General features: G+C 37.0%; 1 protein-coding gene across 1 annotated transcript in view; it reads left to right on the forward strand.

Annotated features, from left to right (window-relative positions):
* The window catches only part of LOC107756644 (calmodulin-binding transcription activator 1-like), a 331,952-nt gene that overhangs the window by 207,685 nt on the left and 110,145 nt on the right, over nucleotides 1-14,122 (forward strand). Inside the window, exon 5 of the mRNA XM_016573837.1 lies at nucleotides 1,335-1,470. Coding sequence (XP_016429323.1) covers nucleotides 1,335-1,470 — 136 coding nt within the window. The remainder of the gene's footprint in view (nucleotides 1-1,334; nucleotides 1,471-14,122) is intronic.

A 14,122-nucleotide genomic window follows, 5' to 3' on the forward strand; every position in this document is an offset into this window, starting at 1 on the left:
CACATATATATATATATATATATATATATATAAAATATATTATATATTTTTTTCCATTATTATTATTCCTGCTCCATATATGTTTAGACTTGGTCCTTGTACAGGAAATCCAGTTTGAATTCTGACTTATTCTGCTTTCCTGTCCCTGTTCTGATTTTATGAATAAAAAGTGTCAAAAAGTCCCAAACTAACTACAAAGCAAAGATCACGCCCATCTCTCCCACACATTTTTTTCTGATGGTTTCTGAGGCTACACGGCATGGCATGTGCTGGCAGGGCGCTTCTGCCTTCCACATTAGTTTTGGCAAACGGCACCCAGGAAACATTCCCATGGCATCGGTCGTCACCGGTGAAAAATGAGCACAACCAGCCAATGCACATGACAGAACCTATAAACAGTCATCAAACCAATTCCCATTAAATACAGTCCCAAGACCGATTGTTTGTGCGTCAAACCAAGAAGTGGGCAGAGAAGAATTCTCTACAAATGCAGAGCCGGCAATAAACCTCCAGTATAAATGGGAACGGACGGGCCACATAAAGGGCCTCAATGTGATATTAATCCTGCTACCGCTGCGGTCTGGAAGGCACTCCGTCAAGCTAACGTGTTTTACTCCGTCTACGGTACGGTTATGATAATAATGAGCTGTACGTTCCTCACATCAGCTCTGAGCGATAGAGGCTCGAGTCATTGATGTGTTAAAGTGTTTTATTACTACTGGAATTATGAATTATTTTGGAGGAAATTCTTTCTGCACTCATGAGTCTATAAATTGAAAGAGGTTGGTTTACTCTGAATGCTCTATGCTGTAAAATATTATGTGCCAATAACTTCAGAGAAAGTGGCTGTTATTTGTAATATTTTTTTTTATTTTAATTTGTATAATATATATTTTTCGTAATTTATATATATATATATATACTTTAAGAATCTAAAAATAATACAAAATAGTGTATTTTAAATATGTTATTTTGCTTTTTAATGATATATAAATGCAGAATAAAGGGTTAAAAATAATATGAAATAATATGAAAATGTATGTATATAATATTTATTTGTTTTAATTTCATTCCCATTTCTATTTTTAATATTTATTTTAATAGTTTGTGTTTTAGTAAATACTGTGTAGTATCTTTGAAATCAGTCAGTCTTTTAAAAACATTTTATGTTATATTATGTTTCATTTAGTTTTACTCTCCCATATACTTCACTTTATTTGTCTTAAAAAACAAAGCAATGAAAATAAAAACGCAATCACTATTATTAAAGTATGTGTTTTTTGTGTGTGTGCTAAAACAAATCCATCTAAACTCTCCCTTTCTCTCTGTCTCAGGCCGCAGAATGGGTCTATGATCCTCTACAACAGGAAGAAGGTGAAGTACAGAAAAGATGGGTACTGCTGGAAGAAGAGGAAAGATGGGAAAACCACGCGGGAGGATCACATGAAGCTCAAAGTGCAGGGAGTCGAGGTGAGAGGCTGTTTGCTATTAGTAACAAGATACAATCACAAACTCTCCAGAAAACCTCATGGAAGCACAGACTGTCAAAAAGGTTTTTGTGTACGTCTGGCTTTAGTGTCATCAGACTGATTGGAAGTACAGTGATTGTTCCTGAACACGCTATTGAGGACAAAACTGGAGTCTATTTTTTCACAAATCCTTTGATGGTGCTTTCATCACGTTAACTTGTGTTTGTGTGTGTATGTCCATTGCACATGACCTTTCTAAGATATGAACCCCCCCCCGCCGGCGCGCGTCCCGGTGCGGATGACTCTAATGTGTCAGCTCAGGCGTGGCCCCTTTAAATGAAGAACCGTAATGAAGCATGTCTCCGGTCCCGGCGTTCCTGCTCACTGCCTCTAATGAAGAGAAATGTCAGCACATTGCCGATTTAGCGGCGTGATAGAACGAACGCACGGATGAGTGCGGGCCTCGCCGGTCTCCTCTGATGCTCTAGCTACCCGAGTCGTTCACCTGAGCCGTGTGCCTTGATCTAACTGAGCTTTATGAGGCCAGTTAGAGACGGAGACAATATTTAGCGTAATACATTGCTGGCGTGTGTAGCCTTTACAGGGATAGATTATGCAAAGATTACAGTTCTATTACTGTTTATTAGCAATTATGCCATTCCAAACCCTTGTGACTATTATTTCTTCTATGAAACACAAAACATAATGTCCGACCTGTTCTTTTTTATACTGTTAATGTTAATAGCAACTGGGGCTGTCAAAGTCAAAAATGACAAAAAAGTAGCATAAAAGGATCATAAATCTTGTTCATGTCAAACGTTTGTTATATTCTGAGTCTTTTAAAATTGTCTCAACTGATTATGATATTCAGTGATGTTTGTTTTAACATGCCAAGCTTGAATATGTGCAGATGACATTAAAAGAGTCTCTATACAGCAAACAAGTTGTATGGACTACTTTTTTGGAGCCTAAATGCCCTTTGTAGTATTGAAGATGGCTCATTTATTGTTAAGGGTGAGTAAACATGACAGAATTATCATTTTAAGTCAACAATCCCTTTGAAATGGCATCTCAGGCAGATTTAAATACAAATTAAAAATGAACTGGCAACAAGAGTCACTGAATCATTAGTAGAACTAGCTCACAAGAGTTATTTGTTTTGAAGAATCATTCAAAAAAGTATGGAGTTCTTTTATGGTACTTATTTTGTCTGTTTTGGAACTTGAATGCCCCTGGTCACTATATACTTTTTTGTGTTGAAAAGAGCAGAATTAATTGAACCAGCTCACAAGAGTCATTTGCTTTTAATAAATTAGTCAAAATGGTTCAGTGATTCACTGAAGGTTCCAGCTCATATGAGTCCCTTGTTAGTTGGTTCTTTTAATGAATCATTCGAAACAAGTTGTATCGACTACTTTTACGGTCCATTTTTGGAGCTTTAATGCCCTTGGTCACTATATACTTTAGTTGTATTGCACAGAGCAGCACCTTTCTAAATGTTTGGAATGACATGATGGTGAGTAAACATGACAGAATGATCATTTTAAATGAGCAGTACTTTAAAAATGTAATTTCCAGGCAGATATAATGCTCGTAAAATACAAATTAAAAACGAGCTGGTTCTTTTTAATGAAGCTGTCAAAATGATTCACTGATTCATTAACAGAACCAGCTCGTAGGACTCAATTGTTCACCTGTTTTTACAAACAAATGACTCTTATGGGCTGGTTCTTTTAATGAGGCACTGAGATTCAAAAGAGTCAAAAGCTTCAAGGAAGCAACTTATAAGAGTCGTATATTTGAATGTTTGTTCAAACAAATTGCTCTATAATGAGCAGGTCAGATAAGTTGTATGGGGTGCTTCAATGGTGCTTTTTGTTATCCATTTTGGAGCCTAATTGTCTCAGTGTATGTTTTTGTTGTTTTGAAAAGAACAGCGTGAAAATACCCTCACGTCAGCTCAAACATTTATGGAAATAAGTAAATGATGACAGAATGATCTTTTAAGTTAACGTAATTTCCAGCAGATGTAATGCTTGTATAACACAGTTCTACCATTTAGTACAACACAAGCTAAGGAAATATGACAGGCATGAAATGTGTATTTGTCCGTCTGTGAAAAGCATTATGTGTGGTGCCGATGGCAGACTGCACTATAGAACATCCCTAGGGGCATTTTTCAATGCGGATCATTCCTCCAAATTTGTTTGACATGTTGAAAACAGGGTAGAAAATGGGTGAACAGCTGATGTTGAATCAATAATCATACAAGATGTTTCTGTCTGGAGGGACGGTAGGTCTGAATGAACAACGACATTCTGACTGATGATCGTTTCACCTGCGCTGGGCTAAAAGGGCAACCGTGGCGAGTCTTTTGGTTTGTTTTCCAGTTTGCTGGTCATATAATTACATATTAGGATGTAAAATCCTAAACCAGAACTGTTCCCAGTGATTCGGCCCTTTGGAAATCTGAATTTAATTTTATATTGGCATTGGCAGATATTTCAGGCCGTTTGTGTGTTCAACTAATAAGCACATTTCTTATTTCTCAATCCAATCAAGCGAAGTAGGATACATTAGCTTACATTAGGACTTAAATCAGATGCAAATGTGTTTTATTTTGGCTCTATGAAACAAGCGGAAACAGACTCATCCACTGAGGGGATTTTGGCACAATGACACAAATACCCAAAGGCTTGAGAGAGAAAGATAGATAGAATTCAAATGAAAACGCTCTGCAGGGCATCGCTGCAGTTTCTAAATTGGAAATATTATTCAATTTGTAGCATATTTTCCTCCTTGTGTTAGTCAAGCTTTTATTGGGAAAAAAGCACTTTTACAACCTCTTTCTGACCCTTAAATTTAACAGCATGTTTTTATTAAAGCTGCTTGAAGACTACATGCAGATGAGCAACAAACAAATGACTCTTATCATCAAAAGATTCACTGATTTATTAAAGGAGACCTATTATGCCCCTTTTTACAAGATGTAATATAGTCTTAGGTGTCCCCAGAATGTGTCTGTGCAGTTTTAGCTCAAATTACCCAACAGATCATTTATTATATCATTTTGAAAATGCCTATTTTGAATGGAAGCAGAAACACTGCATGTTTTTTAAATGCAAATGAGCTGCTGCTCCCCACCCCCTTTTCCAGAATAGGGCTCTGCCTTTACAGCTCATACCTCAGATACTCTGCTAAAAAAAAAAAACCCATCTGTCTGGTTTTAATTATCATGACTATCGTGCTGAAATCATGCGTTTTAAACAATATTAGTTTACATTTCTGATATGCGGTTTTCTGAGCGCACACATCCGAAGCATGCGCACAGAAAGCGTCTGTCACACGGCATGTGAGCACTAAACTAAGTTCTCTTTCATGCCTTTTTGCGCTTAAACTGACCAAAAAAAATTACTGTGTTGTTCTTTTTCACGTTTTATGGGTTGGTAGATGCACCGGGGACTCGATTATAGCACTTAAACACGGAAAAATCCGTAATTTCAATTGGTTTATACAAACAAATTACTAGCCCTGTATGAGCTTTTCTTTTAATGAATCAGTCAAGTAGATTCATTCATTCAGTCTTTCTTTCATTATTTGTCTTTGTATTATGTCTTTTTATCTTCTCACATTTAATTCAGACTGCAAACTCGCAATATACAGTAGGAATTTGAATGGCAGTGTCGGGAACCAGTTCACCAGAGTGCTTATAAGGGGACAGAAATCAACCCCAAACCTACCCCTGAGCTCTCCATCATAAGCCATTCCTGCCCTCTGGACACCAAACACATTAAAGTGCTCTCTAGATCCCCACACTCGCTCTGTTTGCTCTGATAAAGAACTAAGCCATTTACCAGCATCCATTGGAGTCCCTGGTTACCTAGCGATGGTGGCAGTAGCCATGGGAGCGGTAGTCACAGCGACAGAGAGGATATTTGCAGTAGTTAGGTAGTTTCACTATTAAAGGAAACTAAGATGATGGATCTGTGACTGAAGCCAGTGGGGATGCGATCTTGAATGTGTGTGTGTGTGTGTGTGTGTCACCAGAACTCACTAAACCTGTCAAGAACATGGCCGGGTCATATATTTTCCCAAATTCAAAAGAAAGATTTTTGTATAACAAAAAATAGGCATAGGTCAATTTCTTTCTCTTTTTTTTCACACACACACACACACACACACATACTGTATATATATATATATATATATATATGTATACAGTATATATACCTACACACACATACTTTATATAAGTGTGTATTTAAATTATACAAAATTGTTAAATTATATATTACAACTATATGCTGTTCTGCCATTAATTTATGCTGATTTGTGCTAAGAAAAATTGTTTTACAATAACACAGGAAAATAATTTGAAATCTAAGTAAACTTTTCACATTAAGCATATGAAATGCATAGAACGAAAATAATCATAGAAATTATGTCACTACAAAAAAATCTTAATGATTCTTTTTATTGTGTAATAAAAATTAAGCATAAGTCTATTTCTTTTCTCTTTTTTCAAATTAAAATAGATTTTGTTTAATTTATGCTGATTTTATTCAAAGACATTGTTTTACAATAATACAGTAACAATATCTGAAATCTAATGAAAACTTTCCACATTAAGAATATGAAACACATAGAAAAAATTATCATGAAAATAATGTTAGTACAAAAGAATCATAATGATACTATTTATATATATTACCAGCATCCATTGGAGTCCCTGGTTACCTAGCGATGGTGGCAGTAGCCATGGGAGCGGTAGTCACAGCGACAGAGAGGATATTTGCAGTAGTTAGGTAGTTTCACTATTAAAGGAAACTAAGATGATGGATCTGTGACTGAAGCCAGTGGGGATGCGATCTTGAATGTGTGTGTGTGTGTGTGTGTGTCACTAGAACTCACTAAACCTGTCAAGAACATGGCCGGGTCATATATTTTCCCAAATTCAAAAGAAAGATTTTTGTATAACAAAAAATAGGCATAGGTCAATTTCTTTCTCTTTTTTTTCACATTTAATATGTTAATGGTGGAATTTTTCTGCAGTGAGGCAAACTGTTATACCCATAGCTCTGTTTAATCCGATTTGCTCTGTGCCATTTGCTTTTGTTTTTTCATCAGTTGTGATATTTAAGCCTATTATTTTGTTTAGTTTAGTTGGTCTTGTTTTGACAGGCTTCGTGAGACACGTGTGACGTAGCGCGCACACCGTCGTGGAAATTAATTCCACTGGCGTCATCTAGCAAATAAAGCCTCTGTTGTGTGCATTATGATTGAATGTACACGCACATCTGTTGAGCGTAGACACACACATACACCCCCACCCGAAGACGTAACAGATGTGCATCCGTCGTGTGAGTTGTTCCGTTCGCCTGGAGACTCGCAGATTAAACCAACAGGAATAAATCAAGGCTATTAGAATGGCTGCTAATGCCTAGAGAAAAGTGGAGAAACATACAGGCTAATGCTGCTTGATTATGGGAGGGAGACTGACCAAGAAACAGCCAGTGGAACTGGGACATCTTATGTCTTTTTTTGACCTCCATGCCAGTAGGGGGAGAGAGAGAACTGATCTAGTATGAACACCTAGTAAGCACACGTATGTTGCTGGGAAAATCTGTGAAAGAGAGCTTCATCTGGAAAGTGTTGTCATATTTATGCACAAACATTTGATAAACATCTTTAAAAAAAAAAAAAAAAAAGAATATTTACAGTTCAAAAGTTTTATGCACAAACATTTGATAAACATCTTTAAAAAAAAAAAAAAAAAAGCATATTTACAGTTCAAAAGTTTAAAAAAAGTAACATTTTTAAAATGGTCTTTTTTGCTCACCAAGGCTGCATTTTTTTGATCAAAAATAAAAGTAAAAATGATAATATTGTGAAATATTATTACAATTTAAAGTAACTGTTTTCTATTTGAATATATTGTAAAATTATATTTATTCCTGTGATCCGAAGCTGAATTTTCAGCATCCATTAATCCAGTCTTCAGCGTCACATGCTCCTTCAGAAATCATTCTAATATGCTGATTTGCTGCTCAAGAAACATGATTATTATTGTCAATGTTGAAAACAGTTGTGCTGTTTAATATTTTGTGAAATTGTGGTTTATAACGCAACTGTAATACTTTGCTATAGAATATATTGCATCTAAACAAGCTGTATTCACTGGCAGACCCGTGATTTAAACACATTTCGTCCACATGCACAGTGTTTTGCCAGCATTTCCTAAAGCCAAAATCTGCTAAATGCATTCATGCACTAAAACCTCCCAGACTCGCGTCCCCCCGGGAAGTTCCTACTTACAAGTTCAGAAGTCGTAATTATGCTGTGATGTGGCTTCAAGTGATTATGGTTGGACTCACTTCTTTTATTCACTTTCCAACAAAAACAGGAAGCTTTTTAGCTCTAATGCAACAAAATACAGTAAACGGTAAAGGATGTACATTAGGTGTGTAATTGATGCTTTATCTGTATTTTATCATTTTTATGCGGCCATAAAGAGTGATTGGAAATGTAGTTTAGTATGGCACCTCATAAACCAGCTAAATAAGTAGTATTTCCCAGCCAGTCCTATCACTATCATTCATCTTCAGAAAACAAAATGTATAGAAGTCAAACTGTTTGGTCACTGTTAGGACTTCTCCATGATTCTTTAATTTAGTAAAAAATTGCTTTAATGTAAATGAGAGAGTCTAACTGTGTTGCTATGCAGTTGCAAACATGTTCAGAGTGATTGTTATGTAGTTAATAAGGTGTTCTGAGGATAGATATGTATAGGTAGATGTCACATTCGATCCGTCCAGAGACGTTGATGCATCCGCCATCTTGGAACGGATGTGTCGTCGCTCACAATAAAAATAAATGAGTTTCAGGATGCCACAACAATGCACAGCTTCTGGTTGTAAAAACCGCTGACAATTCCTGGAAAAAAAAAAGGATAAACTTTCACAGGTAAAAATGTGTTGGTTTGGGTTTTTAATGTGTATTATATTATAAGTTTTTAAACTATATTACCTTTTAAATGTTGTGCTAACAGGCACTAATAGGGTATCTACCTATACATACTGTATCTATGGTTCTGAGTGGTTTGTTGCCAGGGTGTTGCTATGCAGTTTCTAAGATTTTTTTGGTAGTTGCTATGTGGTCTTTAAGGTGTTCCGAGCATTTGGCTGCCAGGGTGTTGCTATGCAGTTTCTAAGATGTTTTTGGTAGTTGCTATGTGGTTTTTAAGGTGTTCCGAGCATTTGGTTGCCATGGTGTTGCTATGTAGTTTCTAAGATGTTCTTGGTAGTTGCTATGCAGTTGTTATAGTGTTCTGAGTGGTTGCCAGGGTGTTGCTATGCAGTTTATAAGATGTTTTTGGTGGTTGCTATGTTATTTTTAAGGTGTTCTGAATGGTTGGTTTTCAGGGTGTTGCAATGCAGTTTTTAAGATGTTATTGGTTGTTGCTATGCAGTTGTTATAGTGTTCTGAGTCATTGCCCGAGTGTTGCTATGTAGTTTGTAAGATGTTCTTGGTAGTTGCTATGCAGCTGTTATAGTGTTCTGAGTGGTTGCCAGGGTGTTGCTATGCAGTTTCTAAGATGTTTTTGGTGGTTGCTATGTTGTTTTTAAGGTCTTCCGAGCATTTGGTTGCCAGGGTGTTGCTATGTAGTTTCTAAGATGTTTTTGGTGGTTGCTATGTTGTTTTTAAGGTCTTCCGAGCATTTGGTTGCCAGGGTGTTGCTATGCAGTTTCTAAGATGTTTTTGGTGGTTGCTATGTTGTTTTTAAGGTGTCCTGAGTGGTTGGTTGCCAGAGTGTTTCTATGCAGTTTGTAAGATGTCATTGGTTGTTGCTATTCAGTTGTTATAGTGTTCTAAGTGGTTGCCAGGGTGTTGCTTTGCAGTTTGTAAGATGTTCTTGGTTGTTGCTGTGTAGTTGATATGGTGTTCTGAGTGGTTGTCAGGGTGTTGCTATGCAGTTTCTAAGTTGTTCTTGGTAGTTGTTATGTGGTTGTTGAGAAGCTCTGAGCAGTTACCAGGTTGTTGCTGTGCATTTTCTAAGATGTTCTTGGTTGTTGCTATACAGTTGTTATATTGTTCTGAGTGCTTGGTTGCCAGGGTGTTGCTATGCAGCAGTGTTCTGAGTGGTTGCTAAGGTGTTTTTGATAATTGCTTGTATTTATCTACGGTACAAAAAATGCATAAAAACAAAACTGTTTGGCCAATATTTACAGTTGAAATTTTTTGTTCTTTGCCTTGATTCTTTGATTGAAGATTTGCTTTAAAGTAATCGAAAAGCATCTGACTGCACTAACAACGTCAATCCAGTCGTTCCGGCATGACTCGGAGGCCAGAGCTAGACCAGCCGCAATCCAGCAGAAGCCGTTGTCCAGGTTTGAGTGGAGTGATTCAGCAGGTGTATTTGTGATAGTACTGATCTCCCCTCTCACTGATTCTCTCCACACCCCTCCTCCACGTCCTCACCATCCGCTCAAATGAATTTGGAACTCACAGCAGGTAGGTGTATCGAACCCCGAGTCCCTGGTGTGGAGGCTGGAGAAGAAATAGAGGCAGAAATCCAAAAAGAAACTTTGTGAATGAGTAAGACGATCGTGGGGGAGCCTCTGAGGAGAACATCAAGAGGTATAGCTTGTGAGGTATAGAGCAGAAAAATAAAAGCGTATGGATTATTGCTAGAGCTTCTGGGAATTCCCAGAGCGGGAAAAGAAAAGATGGCTGCCAATGGTGCTGGAAGCTGTCAACTTGTGTTTGTCATCGAGTTCCATCGCTCGCTAACTCTGTCTCACTGACTTTCATATGCTTTTTGTGGACATGAAACAGCATATTGTACATTTGTCAAAGCTAATCTCACCCAGCTCAGGGAGCCAAAGTTTCTTGAAAAGAGGAACCATTTTCCCCAAATTATCCCAGTCGGTATCAGCTCAGGCTAATGTGCTGCTTCACATCTTGGTGTTAGAGCAGCGCTGCCATAAACACATTAAATTCTGTACAAACTTTTGTTTGATTGGGCTACAAGCAGACACTAATTTGGAGGAATGTTTCTGTGCTACTTAAACCTAAATTGTTTAATCGTGAAACGGGTTTCTGTGATTGCACAGATATAATGAATTCACAAACACTGCCGTGTTTCTTTTTTAAGACAAAATCTTGTGTAAGACGAGATGTAGCTCTTGGTTTCAGTTAGATGTCAATAGTTCTCAAAAGATTAGACTTCGTGTCTTACTCAGCACTTTAGCTGTTAATAAAGTTGGGGTACTTGGACTCTGACTCTGCAATTATGAATGAATTTTGGGCTCAGACAGACTCAGGTGGACTTGGTGGTGGTCAATTAAAAGCAAAGAGCCTGATTTTTCAGAAAAAACACAGTTTAGCGTTTCACATATCATTTATGTCTGTGTCGCAGTACACACTAAAATAAATCCCTAGCCTTGAGAAACAGTGCTGTAGCTAATAATGATAAATATTAATTGTGCTTGCTTCACCTCAATCCACACTGTGCAAAATAATTATTCAGTTTGAATGTAAAACTGGACTTTTTATCATTTATTATCATTATCATTTACTGGACATCATTGGCAATAAAAATTTGAATATTCGAATAGTCATTTGATCTCATATGACTTAAAGGGATAGTTCACCCAAGAATGAAAATTATGTCATTAATTACTCACCCTCATGTTGTTCCAAACCTTTTTTTTTCTTTTGCACACAAAAAGTATTCTCGTAGCTTCGTAAAATTACGGTTGAACCCCTGATGTCACATGGATTATTTTACCAATCGCCTTGCTACGTTTCTGGAACTTGATCGTGTATGGATCCTTGCTGTCTATGGGAGGGTCAGAGAGCTCTCAGATTCCATCAAGATAAACGGAGGTCTTACGGGTTTGGAACAACATGAGGGTGAGTAATTAATGACAGAATTTTCATTTTTGGGTGAACTATCCTTTTAAGTCAAATGAGATCAAATGACTATTCGACTATTCAAATTTTAATGTAAGGGCCTGCAATAATGTAGTTTGGCCCTGTAGCGCAAGACTGTAATTCAGCCTTCCCGGATGCAATCCAACAGAAGAAGACATGCATATGAGAAGTGCAAATGAAGCTGAAGCCGTAGAGTATGGGAAAGTTTTACAAAACTACAAACAGAAAATATACTCACTGTAAAAAGGAGGTAAAAAGAAGTTTGATATTTGCAAGCAGCGCTTTCCTGAAAGTGAACATCCCGATGCTGCTGAGAGCGACGTTTGGATGAATATGTAAATATATGCTGGGTGCTTTCCTTTCAATAACGAAATAAAAACACAACAAACATGTCAGTGGTGAGAAAACAACTGTTAAAGGATAGTTCACTTCCACAATAAAAATTTCCTGATAATTTACTCACCCCTATGTCATCCAAGATGTTCATGTCTTTCTTTCTTCAGTTGAAAAGAAATTAAGGTTTTTGAGGAAAACATTCCAGGATTTTTCTCCGTATAGTGAACTTCAGTGGAGATCAACGGGTTGAAGGTCCAAATTGCAGTTTCAATGCAGCTTCAAAGGGCTCTACATGATCCCAGCCAAGGAATAAGGGTCTTATCTAGCAAAAAAATTTCATTTTCTAAAAAAAAAATTATATAATTTTAAACCACAAATGCTCATCTTGCACTAGCTCGACCTCACGCATTACGTAATCACACATGCGTGACGTAGGCGGAAGTACCAACCCAGTTGAAGTTTTGAAGTTGAAGGAGAAAATGAGAGCTTTTCACCCTACCCTATCTTTTTGAACCGAAGTACACAGACGAAGAACTAACCGCACATGACCTTTTTAACATGATTGCGCAATGCTAGTGCAAGACGAGCATTTGTGGTAAAAAAAGTATATAATTTATTTCTTTTTTAATAAAATGGCCAATTGTTTTGCTAGATAAGACTGTTATTCCTCGACTGGAATCATGTAGAGCCCTTTGAAACTACGATTTGGACCCGCTGATCCCCATTAACGTCCACTATATGGAGGAAAATCCTGGAATGTTTTCCTCAACAACCTTAATTTATTTTCGACTGAAGAAAGAAAGACATGAACATCTTGGATAAGACGGGGGTGAGGAAATTTTTATTCAGGAAGTGAACTAATCCTTTAAGAAAGCGATGTGGAACACGAAAAAACTTTGTCAGTGTTGCTTTCAACTTGATTTCCTCTAAATGCTCTATGTGATTATGTATAGAATATTTTTAGCTAAATATTTCAACGAATTTCAAAAGCTGATTAATCGATCAAAGCTTACTGATTAATCTGTGAAATAATCGACGATTAGTCAATTAATTGTTCTAATAATCGTTTGATTATCAGAGTAATCATCTGTTGCAGCCCTACTGACTAACAATTGATCTAAAGTCAGTGGGCCGACTATGTGAGGACTGTTTGATGGCCGTCCGCGTTCCTCCTTGCTTCTACCCAACAGGAAGCTTCCATATATTATTTATCTGCGCTCGAAGGACTACGTGGCTCCTGCATTATTCACAGTGTAAAAAGCAAGAGAGGCAATTTGGTCCGGCGTTATGTTCAATAAGCATAGCATCAATCCCCAGCCGTGACGCAGGGCTCCAGTCCGGGCTGTGGAAGAGTTTGGAGACATATAAAGTTGCCTTGTGTGCTTTCTGCTCCTATCTCTGGCTGTAAGAAGATAAGACGGACGGCAGCCAGCATGGTTTCCCGAGCAAAAAGATGCAATCACGTTGGACTCACCCGGGATAATCGAGGGTGGGGAAATAATATTTTATTCAATCAATGAGTGTCAGTGTTCTGTGATGGACTGTTGTGATCTCCCCGTCATGTTTTCTCTTCCGCTCTCTTTTGAATCTCCTTTGAGACTGTTTTCTTTGTTTCTCAGACTACATATAATATTCTTGCTGAATAATCCATTTTGGAGTCAGATGGAGGATGGGTTTACATGCATGCAAACTCTGCCCACAGACACACACTCACCTATATATAAATATGTGTGTGTACTCACACACACTGATACAGGCGATGTCTTAAGACCCAATCGATACGCCTCTCTTCTGCAAAGGCTGAAGGAGCCATTGAGATCATTCTTGGCTCATGGCCATAAGCTCTTTTATCCTTCAAAGTGTGTGTGTGGCCTTCCAGTATTGATGTTGTGGTGTGTGCCATGTCTGTGTTTTATTGAGTTTGTGTACAGTGTGTTGTGAATGCTGTTTGTGTCTATGACTCAATGTATGAAATGGAGAGAGAGCCCATATACGTTATCGCCATATCCTCTAAAAGAGCAACTGATACAGTCATTTCTCCTCTCTATACCATGAGCATCATTTCTACTTTATATGTTAAAAAAGGGGTTGAGTTTTATTTTGTTTCTCATTTTAGTTTACAGCATAAAATAAAACATAAAATACCTCATTTTAAATAAAATACCATTTAAAGCTATACATTTACATATATGTATATGTATATATACAAGTATTTCTATTTAATTATATTTTAATTTATATTTAATTATATTCTACATTTTAATTAATTATTTTTTAATGTAATTACATTTTTAACTCAAAATATTTTAGTTAAATATTGTATATTCTTAGGTCAACAAAACATGTTTATATATATATATATATATATATATATATATATA

The sequence above is a fragment of the Sinocyclocheilus rhinocerous genome, unplaced genomic scaffold, assembly GCF_001515625.1.
Source record: "Sinocyclocheilus rhinocerous isolate Xijiao unplaced genomic scaffold, SAMN03320098_v1.1 scaffold532, whole genome shotgun sequence".
Classification (NCBI taxonomy): domain Eukaryota; kingdom Metazoa; phylum Chordata; class Actinopteri; order Cypriniformes; family Cyprinidae; genus Sinocyclocheilus; species Sinocyclocheilus rhinocerous.